The sequence below is a fragment of the Rana temporaria genome, chromosome 4, assembly GCF_905171775.1.
Source record: "Rana temporaria chromosome 4, aRanTem1.1, whole genome shotgun sequence".
Taxonomy (NCBI): Eukaryota; Metazoa; Chordata; class Amphibia; order Anura; family Ranidae; genus Rana; species Rana temporaria.
In genome coordinates this window covers 445,889,578-445,912,270 of record NC_053492.1, presented here as the reverse complement: position 1 = coordinate 445,912,270, position 22,693 = coordinate 445,889,578, and the positions used below count along the sequence as shown (strand labels likewise).

At 44.3% G+C, this 22,693-nt stretch overlaps 1 protein-coding gene across 3 annotated transcripts in view; it reads left to right on the top strand.

The window, feature by feature from the left end:
* Nucleotides 1-22,693, top strand: part of THADA (THADA armadillo repeat containing) — a 779,727-nt gene that overhangs the window by 264,392 nt on the left and 492,642 nt on the right. For all 3 annotated transcript variants that reach the window (XM_040351533.1, XM_040351532.1, XM_040351531.1), the window contains exon 26: nt 8,281-8,372. In XM_040351533.1, coding sequence (XP_040207467.1) covers nt 8,281-8,372 — 92 coding nt within the window. The remainder of the gene's footprint in view (nt 1-8,280; nt 8,373-22,693) is intronic.

Sequence of the window (22,693 nt, the reverse complement as noted above, 5' to 3'; positions counted from 1 at the left end):
GTGGTGCATTTTTCCTCCCACTAAATCCAATGAAGGGGCATTTTCCGCTTCCACTGGCCATAGTGTGGACCTCTTAAAGTCTGAAGAAAAATAAACTGGTCCTTTAATTGGAAAGTTTCAGAGACCTTTGATCTATAGCATGCTTGCTCTGACTCGAAAAATCATGTTTTAACTGCATGCGGACCACCCCATGCACACATACTGCAGCAGGGGCGCTGCTCTGGGTCAGATCACATACCTAGTATGTGATCTGACACTTCCGGGTCTGGAGTGTGCCTGCGCCGCCGGCGACCTGCTGCCACTGTGATTGGACACAGAAGGAGTCACTCAGTGGGTCCAGTGGACGTGATGTCCATCAGGACCCACCAATCGTTCGGGAGACAGGTAGAATGGTTTTCTGCCTATGTAAACAAGACACACTGTGAGAGGGGAATGTACTGATCCTGTGTTTCTGCTAAGCAGGAACATGGATCTTTACCTTCCCCCAGTCAAAGCACCTCCCCCACAGTTAGCAAGCTTTCTCTAGGAACATATTTAACCCTTTGAACACCCCTGATGTTGACCCCTTCCCTGCCAGTGTCATTATACAGTGCATATTTTTTTTAGCACTGATCACTGTATTTGTGTCACTGTCCCCCAAAAAGTGTTAGTCAGTTTCCGATTTGTCTGCCGCAATATCGCAGTCCCACTGTAAGTCGCTGATCGCCGCAATTACTAGTAAGAAAAATTATTAAAGTAAAATATCCCATAGTTTGTAAATGCTAAAACTTTTTCCGGGGGTTAAGTGGTTAAAGGTGTGTTTGTGTTTTTTGTTTTCCTTCCTCTGGATCAACTGTATGGAAGTAAGTAGGTGGTCTATTATCTATTGGTTGGACTTGATTCTTTTTTCAGCCAGACTTTGTAAAAATAATTAAAGGTGAAGTATAGCCAAAGCTCATTTGGCTATACTTCTGTGGATCACAGCAGTGCAGTTTGTTGTGCACTCCTGTGACCCATTTTCAGCAGAGAGCGGACTGAAGTCTGCTCTCTGCTGACCTCGCAGAACTCAGTCCAGGCACCAGGTCATCCCGACAATAGGAGTCTAGATCCATCAGGTGCCTGGACTGACACACCGCTCAACCTCTCAGCAAGCCACTGAGAGCCTGAGCCGGCTGCTCCCTGCCCCCTCCACAGCTCAGCGCTCCAGTGAGCGAGAAGGGGGCCAGAGCGGAGAGATGCTTTGTGACAGCAGCTTTCTGCATGAGGAGCTGTCAGAACCGCGTGATCGGCGATGTTTGACCACTAATTTCTCAGTGCATAGGCGCCAGGACAGATGCAGCATCGGACCAATGCAGCATCCACCTAGGTAAGTATAATTCGGGGATCCTTTACTTTGTGACGTTGTCATGAGAGATTTCTGGAATCTGCCATCACTCCTTTGAGAATACTATTTCCTTAGCTGTCATTCTATTGCTTTGACTTCAGCAACGTCAGGGTAACTGACCCACAACAAGTATAAAAATAAGTAGTTCTGTCACTTTATGAATACTTATTTACAACATATGTGTTCCAGTATTGTGACTGAAACATACTAACGTCAGACACAACTAAGGCACCCTTCATACTTCTCTTCTGACAATCACTTTAAAGTGGTTGTAAAGTCGGTAGGTTTTTTATCTTGATGCATATGCATTAGGATAAAAAACCTGTGTGCAGCAGCCCCCCTAATACTTACCTGAGCCCCATCTCTCTCCAGCATAATTCATGAGTGCCTCGGCCGTCCAGGACTCTCCAGATTGGCTGAGACACAGCAGTGGTGCCATTGGCTCCTGTTGCTGTCAATCAAAGTCAGTTAGCCAAGCAGGAGAGAGATGGGCTGGGGCCCAACCGGGGCTCCGTGTCTGACTGGACACAGGGAGCTGAGGCTTGGCTCGGGTGCCCCCATAGCAAGCTGCTTGCTGTGGGGGCACACAGCAGGAGGGAGGGTCCAGGAGGGCCGAAGAGGGACTAGAGAAGAGGAGGATCTGGCTGCCCTGTGTGAAAACCAACTGCACAGAGCAGGTAAGTAATAACATGTTTGTTATTTTTAGAGTAAAAAAAAATCGAGACTTTACAATTACTTTGTTAGACACAGCCAGGGAAATGGCTTTCTTTCGGAGGTGAGCAATGGAAGTGTCTGTACTTGTTTTGTGACACTGCCACTATAAAAGCCTTGAGATGCATTTGAAACATTTTTTTGTTTTTATTTTAAACTTATAATAGGGTTTTGTGTGACCGTTTCACATACAGATATTGTTTCGGAGGAGTTCTAGATTTAACATTTAACGTGGCAGATTTATTGGACGGTTATACATTAGCATGTCGGGGTGATAAGAGATATTTTACAGCATCTGTGTTAAAGGGTATTTGGGAAACTAATATGTCAGCTTGGATGAGAACCACTTGGCCAAGCTGAAGGTAACTGGCTGTCTTTTGAATTCTTTACCAAACGCCTGCCAGTTCTTTCCCCGGTCATCCCGTTAAGCGTGTCAAGGTGTAAGGCAAACATGATCAGATACTAAAATAAAATGCACAGTTATAATTTTGTAAAGATTCTGCTTTACTGAATTTGGATAAAATCACTTTAGCAGGAGATACACTTAACCCAACAAAAATGTTTGTGGTATTATTATTAGTAATAAATATTATTATCATACAGGATTTATATAGCGCCAACAGTTTGAACAGTGCTTTACAACATAAGGGCGGACAGCACAATAACAATACAGGAGGAATGAGAGGGCCCTGCTCGTTATAGCTTACAATCTAAGAGGGAGGGTCAAAAGGATGCAAAAGGTAATAACTTTGGGGGATGGTCTTATGGAGAAAGTAAAAGCAATTATTAGGTGAAGGCAGAATAGGCTTCTCTGAAGAGGAGGGTTTTCAGGGATCGTCTAAAAGCAAGCAGAGAAAGAGATAGTCGGACAGATTGAGGTAGGGAGTTTTATAGGATGGGAGAGGCTTTGGAAAAGTCTTTGAGAGCATGGGATGAGGTGATGAGGGAACGAGAGAGCAGGAGGTCTTGGGAGGAATGAAGGGAACGATTAGGTTGATATTTTGAGACTAGGTTAGTGATGTAGCTGGGGGCCGTGTTGTGAATGGCTTTGTAAGTTATTAGAATTTTTACATTATTTTTTTGGGTGAGCAGAAGCCAGTAGAGGGATTGGCAGAGAGGGGTAGCAGACACTGAGTGGTTGGTAAGGTGGATGAGTCTGGCAACAGCATTCATAATAGACTGAAGGGGGGATAGTCTATGTCAGGGATATGCAACTAGCGGACCTCCAGCTGTTGCCAAACTACAAGTCCCATCATGCCTCTGCCTCTGGGTGTCATGCTTGATGATGTCAGAGTCTCGCTATGCCTCATGGGACTTGTAGTTTGGCAACAGCTGGAGGTCCGCTAATTGAATATGCCTGGTCTATGTAAAGGTAAGCAATGAGTTGCAGTAGTCGAGGTGAGAGATGGCCAAGGAGTGAATTAGGAGTTTTGTATCACTTTAAGCTTTTGCAAAGGGTGAGCATTCTCTTATGACTGTATGCACGTTTTTGGGGTTTTATTGTTTTTAAAATGCATAGTAAAGGCTCATTAATAATTTAGCGAAACACATAAAGCATTTAAAAGTACTATGAATCTCTTTTAATGTAATCTTTATAGTCTTCATTTACAACTCATTTTGTTTGTGATCTGTACAGTCTCCTTTGCACTGCCTCTATCCATTGCTACATAAAAAATAACATGTGTTTCTTTAGAGCTCCGAGGTTCATATTGGTGCAGCAAGAATTAACAGAGCTGTCAGACTTGGCAAGCGCTGTCTGATTTTATGAATATGACAGCAGAAACCCCAGAAAGTAAATGAAACACAAATAACCGCAATCTGTGGGAATGAAAAAGTTGAAAAAAAGCCGCCTCAGCAGAATATAGTGAGATAGGCATCGTAAACTGATTAGTGGCACAGAGACTCAGAATACTCCTTTGTGTTCTGACAAAAGACACGGCATTCTACAGAAAGTGTCACAGTGGTTCAGCTATCCCGCTGATTAGAATTCCAGGCACTTCAAGCAGAAGAGGCTTCACTGAATGTCCAGTAAGCAGCCACTCAAGGACACTGACTGAGGAACAGTATTACAAAGAGCTGAAACACTGTATTGAAACGTATTGTAACGGGTGGCAAAAGTACAACTAACCTTGTGCTTTTTTATACTTCTGTTTTTTCTGTTGGGAGGTTATGGGAAAAATGCATTGGATAGTCGGAAATGTACTTTGCCTTGCGTAACAGTGTATTTTTAAATGTTAATAGTTTCTGTACCTCCATTTGTCTTGATTTTCCCATCCTGTGACACTCAAACTAGGGTAGACAATATTAGGAACCACTCAGCCTCTACTGTGATGCACATGTGTTGAAAGAGAATATATAAACCTAGGATGACCACTTAGTTTATCCTTCGTTTTCTAAAAAAATAGACATCCCAACCTGCAAAAATAAATTTCAGGGAGGTGGCAAACTCATTTTAGGGAGATGGCGCTTCTGCTCAGTTGTCGCAGGAATGATCTCGCTCACTGTGTCCAATTCTTGACAGTTCCCCCGCAGCCCTTCGGGAGAGGAAGGGAGCCGGCTGCGGTGGATGAGGAGGGGCAGAGGAGAACACGGTGCCGGCGGGGGGGGGCGGAGAAGGACACAGAGGAGGCTGGGGGAGAAGCACACAGGAAGAAACGGCTGGGAATGCTCGGTGCGGCGGGGAACAGCTGTGAACTCCGACCTCCAGCGACTGTCAGCTAAAAATTTATACTAGGGATATCAGTGTTCACAGCTGTTCCCAGCCGCACCATGCATTCACGGGGGATCGCGATGGCGCTTGAGGGTGTGCGGGAGCTGCCGCAGAAATGCGTGAGACTCCCGCACCTTGTGGGAGACTTGAGATGTATGAAAATATATGGCCAGAAGTTTGTATGTAGACCCCCCAGACTAGGGGGTTTTCTTGACCGAGCTGTACTGAAACTGTGGGTGAAGATGTGGCATTGTTGACTGTCAGGGGTTCCATGACTGCAGGAGGGAGTTCTTTGTTTTTCCTGCCCTCAAAGACACTACATTAATGGATGTATCCCCAAAATGAGGGCCAATCTTACCTATGAAAGTCATAGAAACAGGGGTTTTCATCAGAAGATATCTCCTGTACCTCTGTTTTGATGGCAGCCATAACATGCTCTCCCAGCCGACAAGTTTTAGGGGTTGATTTGCTAAAACTGGAGAGTGCAAAATCGGATGCATATGTTTGGTTGTTCTCCATTAGGTTTGAGCTTCGGTTTGGGCTGCTGCCTCTCTTAAAGTGATCCCGACGGGGACCCCTTTGAAAAGTGATTTATAAAGGTGCTGCCCTTCACCCGAAGAGCGATCTTCCACACTGGGTCTCTCGAACCGGGTGAGTATGCAAGCAGGAAGGGTATTTGTCACCTGGAAAGTGAACCCCTAACTTATCCCCAGGTGCATGATAAGGTAAAGAATATAATATATATTTTCGTTCAACACATATTTAATTAGTGCTCCTATTTTAATGAAATAATATCCTGTGGTTATTTAAACCTAAAAGTGCAAATGCAACGTATGGCCCATATGGCACGGACCATATTGGTTAATGAGCACAAAAGTCACGGAAAACTTTTGAACTTTTCTTAAAGAATTTTTTGTACTGTAAACCCGTTGTGGTTTGGAAAAATTATTTCACTGGACTTCTGTTGACATTATTATTATTTTTATCTTTTATTACGTTTATTGTTCAATATCAATTCAGACACTGCACCTGTGTCACATAGAAGGAATATTAGTAAATGTCTTGGTAGGGTCTTCAGGTAGTCGATTTCCAAGTTCATTTGGGAGATGCATGCAGACCCGATAGGTGATATATTTTACTTTGCCCATGCAGTTGCACATTTAGGTTTAAACAACCACAGCATATTATTTCACTGAAATAGGAGCACTAATTAAATATTTGTTGGGAAAGAAAATATATATAATATTATTTTCCCCATAATGCACCTGAGATAAGTGACCCAAATTATGGGTTCACTTTTCAGGTGACAAATACTCTTCCTGCTCGCATACTCAACCGGTTAGAGAGACCCAGTGTGGAAGATCACTCTTCGGCTGAAGGGCAGCGCAAAAATCTGATGCAGCTCTGCATAAAAACCAATCAACTTTCAGGTTTTATTGTCAAAGCTTAAAGGGGTTGTAAAAGTACAATTTTTTTTCCTAAATAGCTTCCTTTACCTTAGTTCAGTCCTCATTCACTTACCTCATCCTTCCATTATGCTTTTAAATGTCCTCATTTCTTCTGAGTAATCCTCACTTCCTGTTCTTCTGTCTGTAACTCCAGACAGTAATGCGAGGCTTTCTCCCTGGTGTCGAGTGTCATGCTCGCCCCCTCCCTTGGACTACAGGAGAGTCAGGACGCCCACTAACACACAGCTCCTTTCTTTGGAACGTAGAGAGCGTCCTGACTCTTCTGTAGTCCAAGGGAGGGGGCGAGCACGACACTCCACACCAGGGAGAAAGCCTTGCATTACTGTGTGGAGTTAGACAGAAGAACAGGAAGTGAGGATTTCTCAGAAGAAATATGGACATTTAAAAGGAAAATTGAAGGATTAAGGTAAGTGAAGGAGGACTGCACTAAGGTAAATGAAGCTATTTAGGAAAAAAAAATTGTACCTTTACAACCCCCTTAAGTGAACAAGCTGAAGTTAGAAGCTGGTTGGATACCATGCACAGCTGCACCAGATTTTGCACTCTTTAGTTTTAGCAAATCAACCCATTAGCTGGGATTCTACTAGGACCAGCCGAAAGCATGTTTGCAGGCAGGATCTGAAACATAATTTAGATGTGACCTGGATATGTGAAAGTTTTATGGAAAACGCTGAAGGTACAGGCTTTCCTTAACGTTGGGTGCATGTAAGGTTTAGAATGATCCATCAACTTCCTATTGGAGTCACCCCTATCAGATTTGTCTGTGCTCCTGTTGCAGATTTTCCCTCACTTCTTGTCTGGTAAAGCCCTTGGGCAGAAAAAAAAAATCTCTCTTAGGCCCCATACACACGAGAGGATCCATCCGCTGAAAAATCTCAGCGGATCGGTTTCAGCGGATAGATCCCCTGGTGTGTACGTTCCAGCGGATATTTATCCGCGGATATTTCCGATTTCCAGCAGATAAAAATTTGTAGACATGCTAACAAATCTATCTGCTGGAATCGGCACCAGCGGATCGATCCGGTGGTCTGTACAGACTCACCGGATCGATCCGTCCGAACCCATCCCTCGCATGCGTCGTAATGATTAGACGCATGCGTGGATATCCTTATATGACAGCGTCGCGCACGTCGCCGCGTCATCATCGCGGCGACGGCGCAACACGTCACCGCGATGGGAATTCGGCGCGGATTTTGATCCTCAGAGGATTTATCCGCGGATACGGTCCGGCGGACCGTATCCGTGGATCAATCCTATCGTGTGTACCAGGCCTAAGGGTCCTGTGTCTGTGGGATTTGTGCTTGTGCCGATGGCATCAATTTGGCAGGAGTTTGAGACTCTTCTGAGATCATTCAGAATTCATTGACAGGTGCATTTGACCAGCTTCAAGCAAGTTTTTTCAATCCTTTTGACTTGTATGGGAATGCAAAACCCACTCGAAGTCCCAGATAGCAGTGATGGCCAGACAGGTGTTCTAATGTGCACTCTATAAAAAAAAAGGAAAAAAAAAAAAGTTGTTGGCTTGATATATACTTTAACTTGGTAAAAATGCTGAACTTTGTCTGTACTTGCTGTATGAGTTTTTCAGCTGTTGGGATACTTGATATACACATTCTTGTTGCAAATCATTGACTTATTGTGTAAGCAAGGATAAAGACAATAGGCCAAAAGGATATGCCTTCAAAAAACATGTCGGCACAGGCAGCTCCCATTTTGCTCGTTTGGCCATGCAGTAGACTCCCTCCTCTAACATGTCTTGGCCAAGAAGACCATAACGATATATTTTGCTTTGATCACACCCTTTTACTTGGCTAATGTTTTTGTTATTGGAAGTGGTAACTGGATGGTTTCAAAAATTCCTTAAAGGACTAATGGATATTAAAATCAATTTTTTTGGAGGTAAGGCAAGCTTTAAGAGCCGTGCATCTGAAACTTGGCCTTTCCTTCTGCTGCAAATTTTTGAGAGAGAAAAATACTGTTGACAACTCCCCGATATTTTGTTATAACTTCTTTTCTGTTTACACTAGGTGAGAAATTCCTCCACACTTCTCTTCAGCACACTGATTACACGAATATTTGGAGTCAAAAGAGGAAAAGATGAACGCTCCAAGAAAAACAGGTAAGCGGCACATGAAGCGAGCGTCACTTGTGAAAAACAGTCTCTTGGCCAATACCAATTCTAGAAGGTTTTTGGGCCTTTCAGGGATTTACAGTATCTGCCGACTAATGTTACAAAAAAACCTTTCTACTCGTTTCTTGTTGCCGACTTTTGCCAAGCCTAAAATACCTGGCCTCCTAGATGTAATCTGCTCTTTAAATCTCTAGCCTTTCTAAATGTAACACAAAAAATATGGACAGGGCCAAACATATGAAATGAATCACTGTTGATGTCCCCCGTCTGCAGTCTATTAGCACTGTAAAAGCTTTAAGTGAAACTAATTCCAGGGCAAGGCTACAAAGTCTGATGTCGTCTCTGTGTAACTTTGAAAACGCTAATATAAGTCTTTTTGTAAAACATTTTTCTTGCATCTTAGATTCATTTATTAGTAACGTTACGAGGGCCGTTCGAGTCAAACCAAGACATATAATTTCACAGCTATAAACAGGGATGCAAATGTGGTGGTACTACACACAGTAGTAAGTGGCAAGTGTGTTCTATTACTGATAGGCGGTGCACATGTCGCGGGCCAGTCCAGAGACCATTAATCAAGATGGCAGACAACAGTGTTAGTGTGTGCATGGAACATCTCCAACACAGACTCGCCGCCACCAATTTTTTTTTTTTTTTTTAACCATTGCGTCTGCAGGTAAAGTGATGGCAAGTGTTTTCTGGGACAAACGTGATGTTATTCATGTGGATTTTCTACCCCGTGGTGCAGCTAATAACGCAGGAGTAAACCCATCGATTTAACCGTTTCAAAAAACATTTACATTCCCGGCACATGCCAGAAATGTCGCTGTCACATTGGATGTGTTCTCAACCAAACTATTAAACCATCCAATGGCTGGTGTCAAAACTGATCACATGTGCATCATCATTCATGGCAGTTGAAGATTAAACAGAGGCCAAGATGTCAGCTTCCTTGGCTGAAAACGATAGTGGGGTTTACTTCCACTTTAACAGTGAATATTACTTTTGTGTTCTGAGTGATGTGCATACACGTCTCTAAAAAATATGGTCTGGTTTGATCACTAAAGCCTCGTACACACGATCAGATTTTCCGGCGGGAATTGTGTGATTACAGGCTGTTGGCGGAAAATCCGAACGTTTGTATGCTCCATCGGACAATTGTCGGATTTTCCGCAGACAAATGTTGGATTATAGGATTTTCCGAGCATGTGTACAGAAGTCTGTCGGACAAAAGTACAAACACGCATGCTCAGAATCAATTCTTACCAAACACAACATTAGCAGAAGGTGCCCAAAGGGTGGTGCTAAAGAGCTGAAAAACGATGTAGTGCGTAACTACATTTGTGTTTGTTGGTCGACAATTGTGTGCCGTTTGTATGCAAGACAAGTTCCTGGCCAACGCCCTTCAGACAAAAGTCCAAGGCGTTGTCTGCGGAAAATGTGATTGTGTGTACAAGGATTTAGGGTGCCCTATTACTCCAGGACAACACAAAAGCTCATACTGCTCACTTGCACTTACAGCAACTCAGCTGGGAGGTATGGCCACATCCCCCTTACAAACCGGACCTCGCTCCAAATGATTTCCACCTGTTTGGACCCCGGAGGTCAGGATTTCAGCACGGATGATGGAGATGCAGGCTGTCCTAGGATGATTTAGTGGGAAAAGGGGGTATGGTGGAGGAAAGGTGGGCCATCATCCCTGGGTATGGAAGAATGAAAGAAGATCCATCCCACACACGAGCTGCCGCTTCAGGCCCCGCCACGCTACACCCGAAAATTTACTTCAGCTGTGACTTTTTTTGTCCCCTTGCTGGCCATGCTTGATGCCATCCTGCTTGGTTTTTGTCTTGAGCTTCCACTGTTCACATACTTGGGACCATTCGCCTTCCTGTTGATGTGATGAATGCTGCTGTTGTGTGTGTTTTTTTTATTTAAATAATTTTTATTGAATTCTTTTTAAAAGATAACATACGTAAAAAAAAAAGAAGTATACAAAGAGTTAATGTCATTCACAAAGACAGTACATTCCATATCCATTTTGTCTATTGTATAAAAATGCCCTTTGCCTCATAAGGACATAACAGATACTTACCGTATTTAATACATTATTATTCTGGAAAGTGTTGGGATTCTTGTATGTAGTGGTTATGCCTCATTATTAATGAGCCCAATAATCTATATGTAATCATATGTATCAGTGCTTTGTACCTTGTTGGTATTTTAGCTTCTACATCTACCTTTTCTTCTTTTAAAATTTTGCGTAGTAATAACATTTGCATTAGTGCTTTTTACATATGTTTATCACTCTTTATATACTCTAGGCCCACATAATCCAATTTAATATTTGGGGGGGGGGGGTTCTTTCATGCTGTCCTTGGATTGTTCAGGCATACTGACAAATCTTCCTATGCCCAATCTTTCCAGGCATTAGTGAAAACCTGCAAGACAAAGGCATAATGAGCTAGTATGCATAGCATACTAGCTCATTATGAAATACTCACCTTAGATCGAAGCCCCTGCAGCGGTCCCAGTACACAGCTTCGGCAGGCGACATCACTCCGGGGGTGAATAACCCACTTGCTTCTTTTGTCACTCAAGTACATCAACTGTAGGATCGCCTTGTCAAATTTGTCAGCTGTGTCCACACCTAAAGCCTGGTACACACTAGTAGTTTTTTTTTTTTCGTTCAACCCAGAGGGCTAAATGAAAAAAAAAAGAAGAGCTCAGGAGGAGCTGCTGTACTAATACTTCAATGTTAGTACAACAATCTCCCCTCCTGAACTATTGTGTTCTGACAGGGCTGCCCACCCAACACACTGATCTGGTGCCAATCGGCAGTCTTTTTTCGGTCATGCCCCTGAACAGCTGGCTTTTGTCAGAATGGCTGGCATACACATGCGCCAATGCCGTCCGATATTTGGCCCTTAAGGCAATATGAAACCAATCAAAGAGTTCCATGTACTGCACTTTTTTCCAAGGGACCCTTTCAGTCCCCTGACCTGAGTCCTCCTGAAATTCCATAGAATCCGCTTGCTGGCTTTTTCCCAAAACACAAGTTTTTATTTTATTTTATTTTTTTGGAAACCCATTTTATTATATATCAGAGTAAAATTCCAAAACGAAGTATTGGATATAGAGTGGAATAGGGTTGGAACAATTGTGACCATTGTGATTGTCATAGAAAATAAGGGCAAATCCAAAATGTAATTGTTTTCACTGACACATCAGTAGAGAGGTCATCTTTCAATAGGAACCCTTATACAGACGATCGGACATTCCGACAACAAAACCATGGATTTATTTTTTTCGAAGGAAGTTGGCTGAAACTTGTCTTGCATACACACGGTCACACAAATATTGCTGGAAATTGCGAACGTCAAGAATGTGGTGACATACAACACCTACGACGAGCCAGGAAAAATTAAGTTCAGTAGCCAGTGCGGCTCTTCTGCTTGAATCAGAGCAGGCGTGGAAATTTGTGCGTTGGAATTGTGTACACGTGCTCGGAATTTCCGACAACAAGTTTTGTTGTCGGAAAATTTGAGAACCAGCTCTCCAACATTTGTTGTCGGAATTTCCAACAGCAAATGTCGGATGAAGCCTTCACACGGTCTGATTTTCCGCCAACAAGCTCACATCGAACATTTGTTGTCTGAAATTCCGACGTGTGTACGCAGCATTATTCTAATGCCAACTGTCAATAGTTAGATTTTCTCAAATTTTATGGAGATCTTGCTCAGTTTTTGTTGTGCCGCTTGGAAGGGAAGAGAAGGGAATCCAACTGGATATCCAAGTGGATAATAATAAGGTTCTAACCCAGGGATCTTCAATCTACGGCCCGCCAGTTGTTCAGGAGCTACAATTCCCATCATGCCTAGTCATGTCTGTGAATGTCAGAGGTTTACAATGCCTCATGGGATGTATAGTTCCGCAACAGCTGGAGAGCCGTAGTTTGAGGATCCCTGTTCTAACCTTTCCATATTTCCATCTTCTATCCAAAATGGGGAAAAAATACTTACAGTACCTACAGGCTTATGTTGTGATGGTAGCAATTCTAAACCCAATTTAATTGAGACGACTTTATCCTTCCAAAGAAAATCCTATTTGGAGAAATTCTATGTAAAAAAAAAAAACAGAAAGATTCCAATAATGTTCTTTGCTTTTTTTAATTATGATATAGTAGTTCATTATCTGTAGATTAGAAGACATGTTGACCAATGGATGTAAAGATCTCAAAGTTGGGTCGCGAGTTTAGAAAAATATTTTGAATCCCTGTCATACAGAGGTTGGGAGAAATATGTTCCCCGACTCATTTCAATATAACATGGATTGCCAATTAAAATTTACCCTTTGAAGACACCCACCAATAATCTTCTGGGAAACGTGAGACCAAATCCTCTGTGCTGCTCCTTGAATGAAGTATTCTGCTGATAATAAGAATACTACCTTATGAAAGGCAAGCCTTCTCGCCACATAGTCTACTGACCATCCATGAAAGAATTTAGTGTTTAAAGGGCTGAAAGGGACACATTTGTTTCACTCCTGGATTGGAACGGCTCATATCTCATTGATTTTTATCACAATAAATAGCATAACCCTCCTGATCTCTGAAAGTGCTGAAGTTCTTTAATTGGATATTTCATGAAATTATGGCTGTTATAATTTAAGGTAGTCATAAGATTTCAGATGAGGTTCACGAGTTCAGAATAGTGGTTTTTGGCTTGTGAACGGTTGGATGTATTAGTCAGCTCAGATTATTGGTTTAAGAAATATTTGGTGTTTGTTTTTATAATGTATAATAGATTCTATAGTTCTGCCTTATTGCATGGAATATGCATATTGCTGGGCCTGAAGTGTTAAAGGGATACAGAGGCTGGATTCATACTTGTGCGGTGCGAATTCCAGCTCTGTTATCTCTGCAGAGAGATAAGAGAACTGTTCAGCAGATCATCTCCGTTTTAGCTGCAAATTTGGAGACCTGGGAGAGGGGAGGTGAATGAGAGAAATCCTGAAGAGAAATGAACACTGCGAATCAGATGCGTGCCCATAGAAGATAATGGGCCTGAATTTGCACCTGAGCCGCACCGCAATGCCTAGAAAACGCACACTTTTTTTCGGCAATGCGCAGTGCGAATGCATCGCACATGTTTGACCATTGTTCCAGGCGCACGATTGGGAGGTCAGGCACAGGTTTGGACGAGAAGGCCTGGCTTGCAGCCTAATTCATCCCAAAGGTGTTCTATTGGGTTGAGATCAGGACTCTGTGCAGGCCAGTCAAGTTCCTCCACCCCAATCTCGCTCATCCATGTCTTTATGGACTTTGCTTTGTGCACTGGTCCAAATCATTTGGTGGAGGGGGGGTTACAGTGTGGGGTTGTTTTTCAGAGGTTGGGCTTGGCCTATTAATTCCAGTGAAGGGCATACCCAGACATTTTGGACAATTTCATGCTCTCAACATTGTGGGAAGAGTTTGGGGATGGCCCATTCCTGTTCCAACACGACTGTGCACCAGTGCACAAAGCAAGATATGGATGAGCGTGTTTAGGGTTGGAGGTACCTGACTGTCCTGACCATAACACGATAGAAAACCTTTGGGATGAATTGGAGCGGAGACTGCGAGCCAGGCCTTCTCTCCAACATCAGTGCTTGACCTTACAAATGCTAAAACATTCCCATAGACACACTCCTAAACCTTGTGGACAGCCTTCCCGGGAGAATTGAAGCTGTTATAGCTGCAAAGGGTGGGCCAACTCAATATTGAACCCTACAGACTAAGACTGGGATGCCTTTAAAGGGTATGTAAAAGTATTTTTTTTTTAAATAACAAACATTTTATACTTGCCTTCACTGTGCAGCTCGTTTTGCACAGAGTGGCCCTGAACCTGGTCTTCTGGGGTCCCTCGGCAGCTGTCTCGGCTCCCCCTTACAAGAACTCATCACCTTCATGAGACCGAGCTCGCATGGTAAGGAGTTCTTGTGGGCGCGCTCCTGTGATACTGCCGGTGGCTATAGCCGCTCACTGTATGCCTCGGGGTTTTGCGAGGCATACAGTGAGCGGCTATAGCCACCGGCAGTATCACAGGAGCGCGCCCGCAAGAACTCCTTACCATGCGAGCTCGGTCGCATGAAGGTGATGAGTTCTTGCAAGGGGGAGCCGAGACAGCTGCCGAGGGACCCCAGAGGACCAGGTTCGGGGCCAAAACTCTGTGCAAATTGAGCTGCACAGTGAAGGCAAGTATAAAATGTTTGTTATTTAAAAAAAAAAAAAAAAATAGAATAGAATGCATTAAGGTGAAAAAACTTTTACCTTTACAACCCCTTAAACCACCCTAGCGGTATGATTCTTTCTGATTTTACTTGCTGAAAGTGGTACCATTATTTGCAAGGAAATTTGGTGTTTTATACTGTAGGCCTGTAATTCTTAGGAATAACTCGCTTAAATCTGTCCAAACAAGAGTCTAGTAGGCAACCCGGGTATGACATTTTTTTTAAAAACAAAATTATAAATTATAATATAATTAATTATAAATAATTATAACAAATAATAATATAATTATAATAAAAATTATACAATAATGTAATCAACTCAAAATCACTGAAATTTGCTCAGTTGCAGAATTGTTGCTGTCATTACTTTTATTTTTTTATGACGAATTTCCCCACAAATCGCTATCGCACAATTCTGCGAGTGATTATAATTTATTATCGCTGTTTTCTAGTTGCTCTAAAACCATTTTTGACATAAAGGGACACTTTTGGTTGCTATGGACAATCTACAGTTTGCAGGCAGAAAGAACAGTTTTTATTATATAAAAGTACATGCAGGGCACTGGGCAGACCACTAGGGACAAAGGGGGAGTGTATTTTTTACATACAGTACTGTAATCTATAAGATTACAGTATACTGTATGTAGGGTGTTTGTTTTCCTTTTTGAATTTGGCGCCGATCTCCGCCTCCGTGCGTCGTAACGTCGCAGTGAACGGAGATCGGCGGCACAGGAGGACACTGTGTGAATCGAGCGAGGTCCCGCTCGCTCACACAGCGTGGTGGCATCGCTGGATCCAGGGACAAGGTAAGTAACTTTGTCTGTGGCTGCAGCGAGGCGAGCCCGAGTCTGACTCGGGGTTACCGATCGTAGCACAAAAATGTAACCCCGAGTCAGACTCTGGAATTCCGCTAGGAGGGTTAAAGTTCACGTGCGTGTAAAGGCAGGTGTCCCAATACTTTTGGTAATATAGTGTATGTGAATGGAGCCTCATTGTAGGTACGACTGCAGCTCAAGTTTGCATTACCTAAAGGCTAAATATCCGTTGACTGATCATTTTTTCCACTTTGACAGATATTCTTCTTTAGAAGCGGTCTCACTCTGTAATCTTGCAAGGCACCTTTTAATACTGTTCACTGCTTATCCTCCAAGGATTTATATTTCAATACCACCTTTTTGATTGGTGTTGCTGTTATATACATAATTGAGATCATTATCTTTTCAGTGGAAATGCAGAATATTCATGTTTACTGTTTGAACGTGTTTGTATCCGCACGTAGTTAAGCAGGCATTGAGGACGATGAGGAATCTACAGTATATAGAGAAGTGGTATAAAATAATTATTGGTTACAGTTTTTATTACATGTAGCTTGTGCTGCTGGGACAAGAATATAGAATACAAAGAAAACACCCTGATTGTGTAATCGATCACATTGCGCATAGCTCAATACACCCATTTATAGAATATGAAAGGCAATATATATTTATTATGTTCATATAATATACACCTGAGGCAAATGTCACAGCCAGTGCCGGGACAAGGTCACCCAGCACCAAGGGCAAAGATGCCAAACTGCGCCCCCCCCCCCCTTACCTTTTGGTTAGCAGTGATGGTGCTGTCACTGTTCCTGGCAGCCTTGTAATGGAAGCAACTGGCACAGGGCGCTCCCATCCCTGCAATAAACCATTGCGCTCAGGGCAGCCGACCCTCCTGCCCACCCCTTCTCTTGGCCCTGGTCACATCACCACAGTGCAAAGAGTATTTAAAGTGATACTAAAGTCTAATATTCTTTGTGTTAAACATAACAAACATGTCATACTTGCCTCCTCTGTGCAATAGTTTTGCACAGAGCAGCCCAGATCTTCTCTGGTCCCTATTTGGTGCGCCTGTCCTGCTATACTATGGTGGCACACGAGCTGACCCGCAGCTCCATGTGCCCATTCAGACACAGAGCCATGGCCCGACCCCGCCTCCTCTCTCTCCTCATTGGCACACTGACTTAGATTGACAGCAGCAGGAGCCAATGGCACTTTGCTGTTGTCTCAGCCAATGAGGAGGGAGAGTCCTGAACAGCCAAGTCTCTCATGCAACATCGCTGGATCGAGATGGGGCTCAGGTGAGTATTAGGGGGGCTGCTGCACACAGAAGATTTTTTATCTTAATGCATAGAATGCATTAAGATTAAAAACCTTCTGCCTTTACAACCACTTTAAAGTAATCTGATCACTGGAAGGAGCTCACAATCTAGTGTCAACAATTAGAGTTATAACAGTTTCTGACTAACATGGTACCCCCTAATAGGTTCCCCAAAGCAAACTTGTAGCACATGAACCTTGTTGGTGTTCTGTGAGCATTCAGCCTTTTAGGCTTCCTTTAGAAGAGAAAGAGAGCCTTGAGCATCAGTCAGCTTACATGTATAAAGGCCTGTGAACAGCTTAGGTCAGGGATATGCAATTAGCAGGCATCCAGCTGTTGCAAAACTACAAGTCCCATCATGCTTCTGCCTCTGGGTGTCATGCTTGTGGCTGTCAGAGTCTTGCTATGCCTCATGGGAGTTGTAGTTCTGCAACAGTTGGAGGTCCGCTAATTGCATATCCCTGGCTTAGACTAATAATGAGGTTTGGCTAGCAGGTAGGATGTGAATCTGGTAATGGAGGCTTATTTCGACCCAAAGCTCTACAAAAACCTCCGGGGCATCAGGACCCAGACCAGAATTTAATAAGATGTTGGGAAAATAAAAATATTGTTTTCCCCACATCCGTTATAAACATTGGAGCTCATCATCACCATGTGTATGTGATAAACTTGGGTATCACACACACCATCCACAGTCCTACCAGCCATTGCCTTGCATAACATCCATCCCTCTCGGCTCAGACCTGTTCTAACATATAGTGGACGTGTGACAGTCCATAATTATTCTCTTGTTAGGTAGAATACAGACCAGGGACCCAACATTTAAAGTCTTGCAGTCCCTTGCATTGTTTGCCTTGTTCCAACCTATCCGCTGTAGTGGAGAAAGGTCTGTAATCTGTATAGAATGTAACATGGCAGCAACAAGAGAGTGGCCTGAGAATAAGTTCACATTTATAAAGGCCTGTGGGGAGCTGAGACTCGTGTGTCTGGGTTTCAGTCTGCCTAAAACCCGAACACAATATATTTACAGAAATGTGGCTCGGAACAGGGCCTGACAGGAGGGGTGAGAGGGCACTATGCACGCTGCATTACTATTCTCTTTGGAGTGCCCAAAGGTGTCCAAATTCTGTTATAATTCTATAGTGTATGCTAAAAAAACATGGTGTGCGCCCCTAAAGTGTTTGTGTTTGACTTGAAGAAAAAGTGGCAACCCTAGTTACGTCAGATCACTCTGCTCCTGCCAAGGCTTGCACTGCCGCCAAGTGACAATCACGTGACACTTTCAGGTTGATTTACTAAAACTGGAGGGTGCAGAATCTGGTGCAGCTGTGCATAGAAGCCAATCAGCTTCCAAGTTTTTTTTGTCAAAGCTTAAAGTGTTACTAAACCCACAACAGTAAATCTCTGACATTCACAGACATGCCTTAAATCATGGGTCTTCAAACTAAGGCCCTCCAGGTGTTCAGGAACTACAATTCCCATCATGCCTAGTCAAGTCTGTGAATGTGAGAGTTTTTAAAAGCCTCATGGGATGTGTAGTTCCGCAACAGCTGGAGGGCCGTAGTTTGAGGATCCCTGCCTTAAATGGACAATCTGAAGTTATATGATTGGCTACCATGCACAGCTGCACCAGATTTTGCACTCTCCGGTTTAAAGAGGAAGTAAAACCTCCTAAAAAAAATAAACCCTGCAAGACAAAGGCATAATGAGCTAGTATGCATAGCACACTAGCTCATTATGAGGTATTTACCTGAGATCGAAGCCCCCGCAGTGGCCCTCGTTCGCCTCCTCCGTCACTGCCATTACTCCCAGAGTGACTTCCGGGTATCGCGGCTCCGGCGCTGTGATTGCCCGGACCCGCGATGACATCACTCCCACGCGCCAGGGAGCCGTCAGTGACGACAAGATCGCCTTCACCAATGGCACGCTCAGTGCGCCTGTGCCTTTGTCTACGGCGCGCATGCGCCGTAGACATTGGTGCAGTCTTTTTTGCAAACCCTGTAGGTTTAGTTCTTGCATCTACAGGTACACCATAATCTAGGCTTACCTGTAGATAAAAGTGGTCTGTAAGGGTTTACAACCCCTTTGCTTTTTTTTTTTTTTTTAAATGGTCACAGAAAAAACATAAAAATACTTTCTGCATTACCCTCGCTATGCCACTGACTTGCCATGCTGTTATTCACTATTGGGGTACACTGGGTTAGGGTATTGTAAAACTTTTCTTTGGAACCAGAGCAGGATTGGGAATTTGTTTCTCCCATATAGTTTGAATGTAGTAATTTGAGGACTTTAGTTTTGCTTTATCTTGAGACGTGTGTACGGTATATACACATACACTTAGAAAGTATGCTAAAATGTTTTACCACCAGGTGGCAGTAAAGGTCCATCGATTGAACATCTGGGCATCTACCATTCATTCTCACCAGCAGGAAATTCACTTCTTGTTTATACTGTATCAGTGGGTGGGGGTGGTTAAAGTAGAAGACTGGAACACATATAAACACAGTTGCATACATTTTTTTCAGGCTATTTTTGTTCCCCCTGTACAGTTTTCTGAGCTTGTCCTGCTTTGTGTCACAGTATAGATTTTACCTGCATAGCATATGAGGCTATGATTATACTTATGGTAAGATATTATGTGCAATTTTAAAATGTTATTGTTTCCCGACTGCATCTGCTCAAGACTATGCACAGCGAACACTAGTGGGATTATTATGCAATGACTTTGTTTTCAACTTCATGGGGCAAATCTTGTGTTAAAACGTGATCCGGTCAAGTAAAACTCATGCCTGCATGCATTGCACTCAATATGCTCATGCATGTTTTTTAAAGGGGAGGTTCACCCTAAAAACGACTTTCTAGTATTACACTGGCCCCCCACATTACAATACAATTATGCCTATTATGTTTTTTTGTATGCTGTACATACATTGGTACAGCTAATTCACCCGTGGCTTCCGGGTTGCGAGTCCTGCGGGAGTGGGCGTTCCTAACATGCTGGTGATTGACGTGATGACTAAAAACGAGCTCCCCCCGTTGCGTAAGCTGCGTCACGATTGGCGAAAGGAGCCGTACGGCGAGTCGGCGCTATACTGCGCCTGCGCACCGCCGTTCGGCTCCCTTCGGCAATCTTGACGCAGCTTACGCGACGGGGGGGGGAGCTCGTTTTTGGTCATCACGTCAATCACCAGCATGTTAGCAACGCACACTCCCGCGGGACTCGCAACCCGGAAGCCACGGGTGAATTAGCTGTACCAAGGTATGTACAGCATAAAAAAAATACATAATAGGCATAATTGTATTGTAATGTGGGGGGGGGCAATGTAATACTAGAAATTCGTTTTTAGGGTGAACATCCCCTTTAAGTTTTGGGAAGTGTATAGGATTTTATTGATGTCCCTTAGTTGAGTAAGTTTGGGATTATTATTATTATTATTATTATTATACATGATTTATATAGCGCCAACAGTTTGCACCGCGCTTTACATCAGGGGAAGATAGTACAGTCACAATACAAATCAATACAGGAGGGATCAAATGGCCATGCCCATTAGAGCTTACAATCTATAAATGGAGGAACTTGACTGGCCTGCACAGAGTCCTGACCTCAACCCGATAGAACAGCTTTGGGATAAATGCGCTTCTGGAAGAATGGTCAAACATTCCCATAGACACACCCCTTAAACTTGTGGACAGACTTCCTAGAAGAGTTGAAGGTGTTATAGCTGCAAAGAATGGGCCAACTCAATATTGATCCCTACAGACTAAAGCTGGCAATACATTATACACATTTCTTATTCAATTTCCTTTAGATTTACCTTCAACTATGTAGTATACGGGACGGCCCGATTGCATGCCAACTGAAGGTGTTTAGATATAACCTCATGTTATATGTTTTTGGTAAATCTAAAGGAACGTTGTACAAGAAAATTGTATAATGTACGGCCAGCTTTAGACTGGGATGCCACTAAAGTTCATGTGCGTGTAAAGGCATGTGTCCCAATACTTTTGACAATATAGGGCCAGATCCTCAAAAGAGATACTCCGACTTAAGTGCTGTTCAGTCTGTGTGTAACTTTGGAAACGATCCTCAAAAGGCTTTTTCCAAAGTTACACAGAAGATCCGGCATGTGTAATTGAATTACACTGCCTAATTTTAGGATGCAGTACCGCATCCGCCGCTGGGGGCATTTCGAGTCGAAATGCCGTTGCTAGTATGCAAATTAGCACTTAAGGCGATCCACAAAGCTTTCTAGCTTCTTTTTTGCGCCGTAAGTGTTATTTTGCAAGTGTAAAATTAGGGCTCGTTTTACAAAGTGTAAAGTTAGTCACACCTTGTAAAGGCCCATTGCAGCGACGGCATTTGGTATGCTTTCCCGAGGGAGAACTCCACGTCAATTTGTAAAAAACAAAACCGGCATGGGTTCCCCCCCAGGAGCATACCAGGCCCTTAGGTCTGGTATGGGTTGTAAGGGGACCCCCCCTACGCCGAAAAATTGACGTAGGGGGTCCCCCTACAATCCATACCAGACCCGTATCCAAAGCACGCTACCCCGGCCGGCCAGGAAGGGAGTGGGGACGAGCGAGCGTCCCCCCCCCTCCTGAGCCGTGCCAGGCCGCGTGCCCTCAACATGGGGGGGTTGGGTGCTCTGGGGCAGGGGGGCGCACTGCGGGCCCCCCCACCCCAGAGCACCCTGTCCCCATGTTGATGAGGACAGGACCTCTTCCCGACAACCCTTGCCATTGGTTGTCGGGGTCTGCGGGCGGAGGCTTATCGGAATCTGGGAGTCCCCTTTAATAAGGGGGCCCCCAGATACCGGCCCCCCACCCTAAGTGAATGGATATGGGGTACATCGTACCCCTATCCATTCACCTGGAGGCAAAAAGTAAAAGTTAATAAACACACAACACAAGGCTTTTTAAAATAGTTTATTATTCTGCTCCGGACGCCCCCCCTGTCTTCGTTATTAGCTCAATTACCAGGGGGGGCTTCTTCTTCCGCTCTCCGGGGGTCTTCTTCCACTCTCCGGGGGTCTTCCGCTCTCCGGGGGTCTTCCACTCTCCGGGGGTCTTCTCCGCTTTCCGGGGGGGGGCTTCTCCGGACTCCGGGGGGGCTTCTCCGGACTCCGGGGGGCTTCTTCCATCTTCTCCCCTCTTCCGCTCTTGACTCGGCGAACCCCGGTTCTTCTTCAGCTCTCCGGTGCCTTCTTCTTCAGCGCTGGCTGCCTGCTATGTTTGTGTGTTAGCTCGATTTCAAACAGGCAGCCGGCGCGGTCTTCTGTGGCGTCATCTTCTCTTCTGGTCTTCTGTTCTTCCGATGTTGCCTCGTCGCCGGTTGTCGCTGTAATGATGGAAGCGCGCCTTGCATCACATTTATATAGGCATCACCGTCCCATCATGCTCCGGTAGGTACCCACGTGGTGGGTGCACGTGGGTAGGCACCCACCACGTGGGTACCTACCGGAGCATGATGGGACGGCGATGCCTATATAAATGTGATGCAAGGCGCGCTTCCATCATTACAGCGACAACAGGCGACGAGGCAACATCGGAAGAACAGAAGACCAGAAGACCCTGACGCCACAGAAGACCGCGCCGGCTGCCTGTTTGAAATCGAGCTAACACACAAACATAGCAGGCAGCCAGCGCTGAAGAAGAAGGCACCGGAGAGCTGAAGAAGAACCGGGGTTCGCCGAGTCAAGAGCGGAAGAGGGGAGAAGATGGAAGAAGCCCCCCGGAGTCCGGAGAAGCCCCCCCGGAGAGCGGAAGACCCCCGGAGAGTGGAAGAAGACCCCCGGAGAGCGGAAGAAGAAGCCCCCCCTGGTAATTGAGCTAATAACGAAGACAGGGGGGGCGTCCGGAGCAGAATAATAAACTATTTTAAAAAGCCTTGTGTTGTGTGTTTA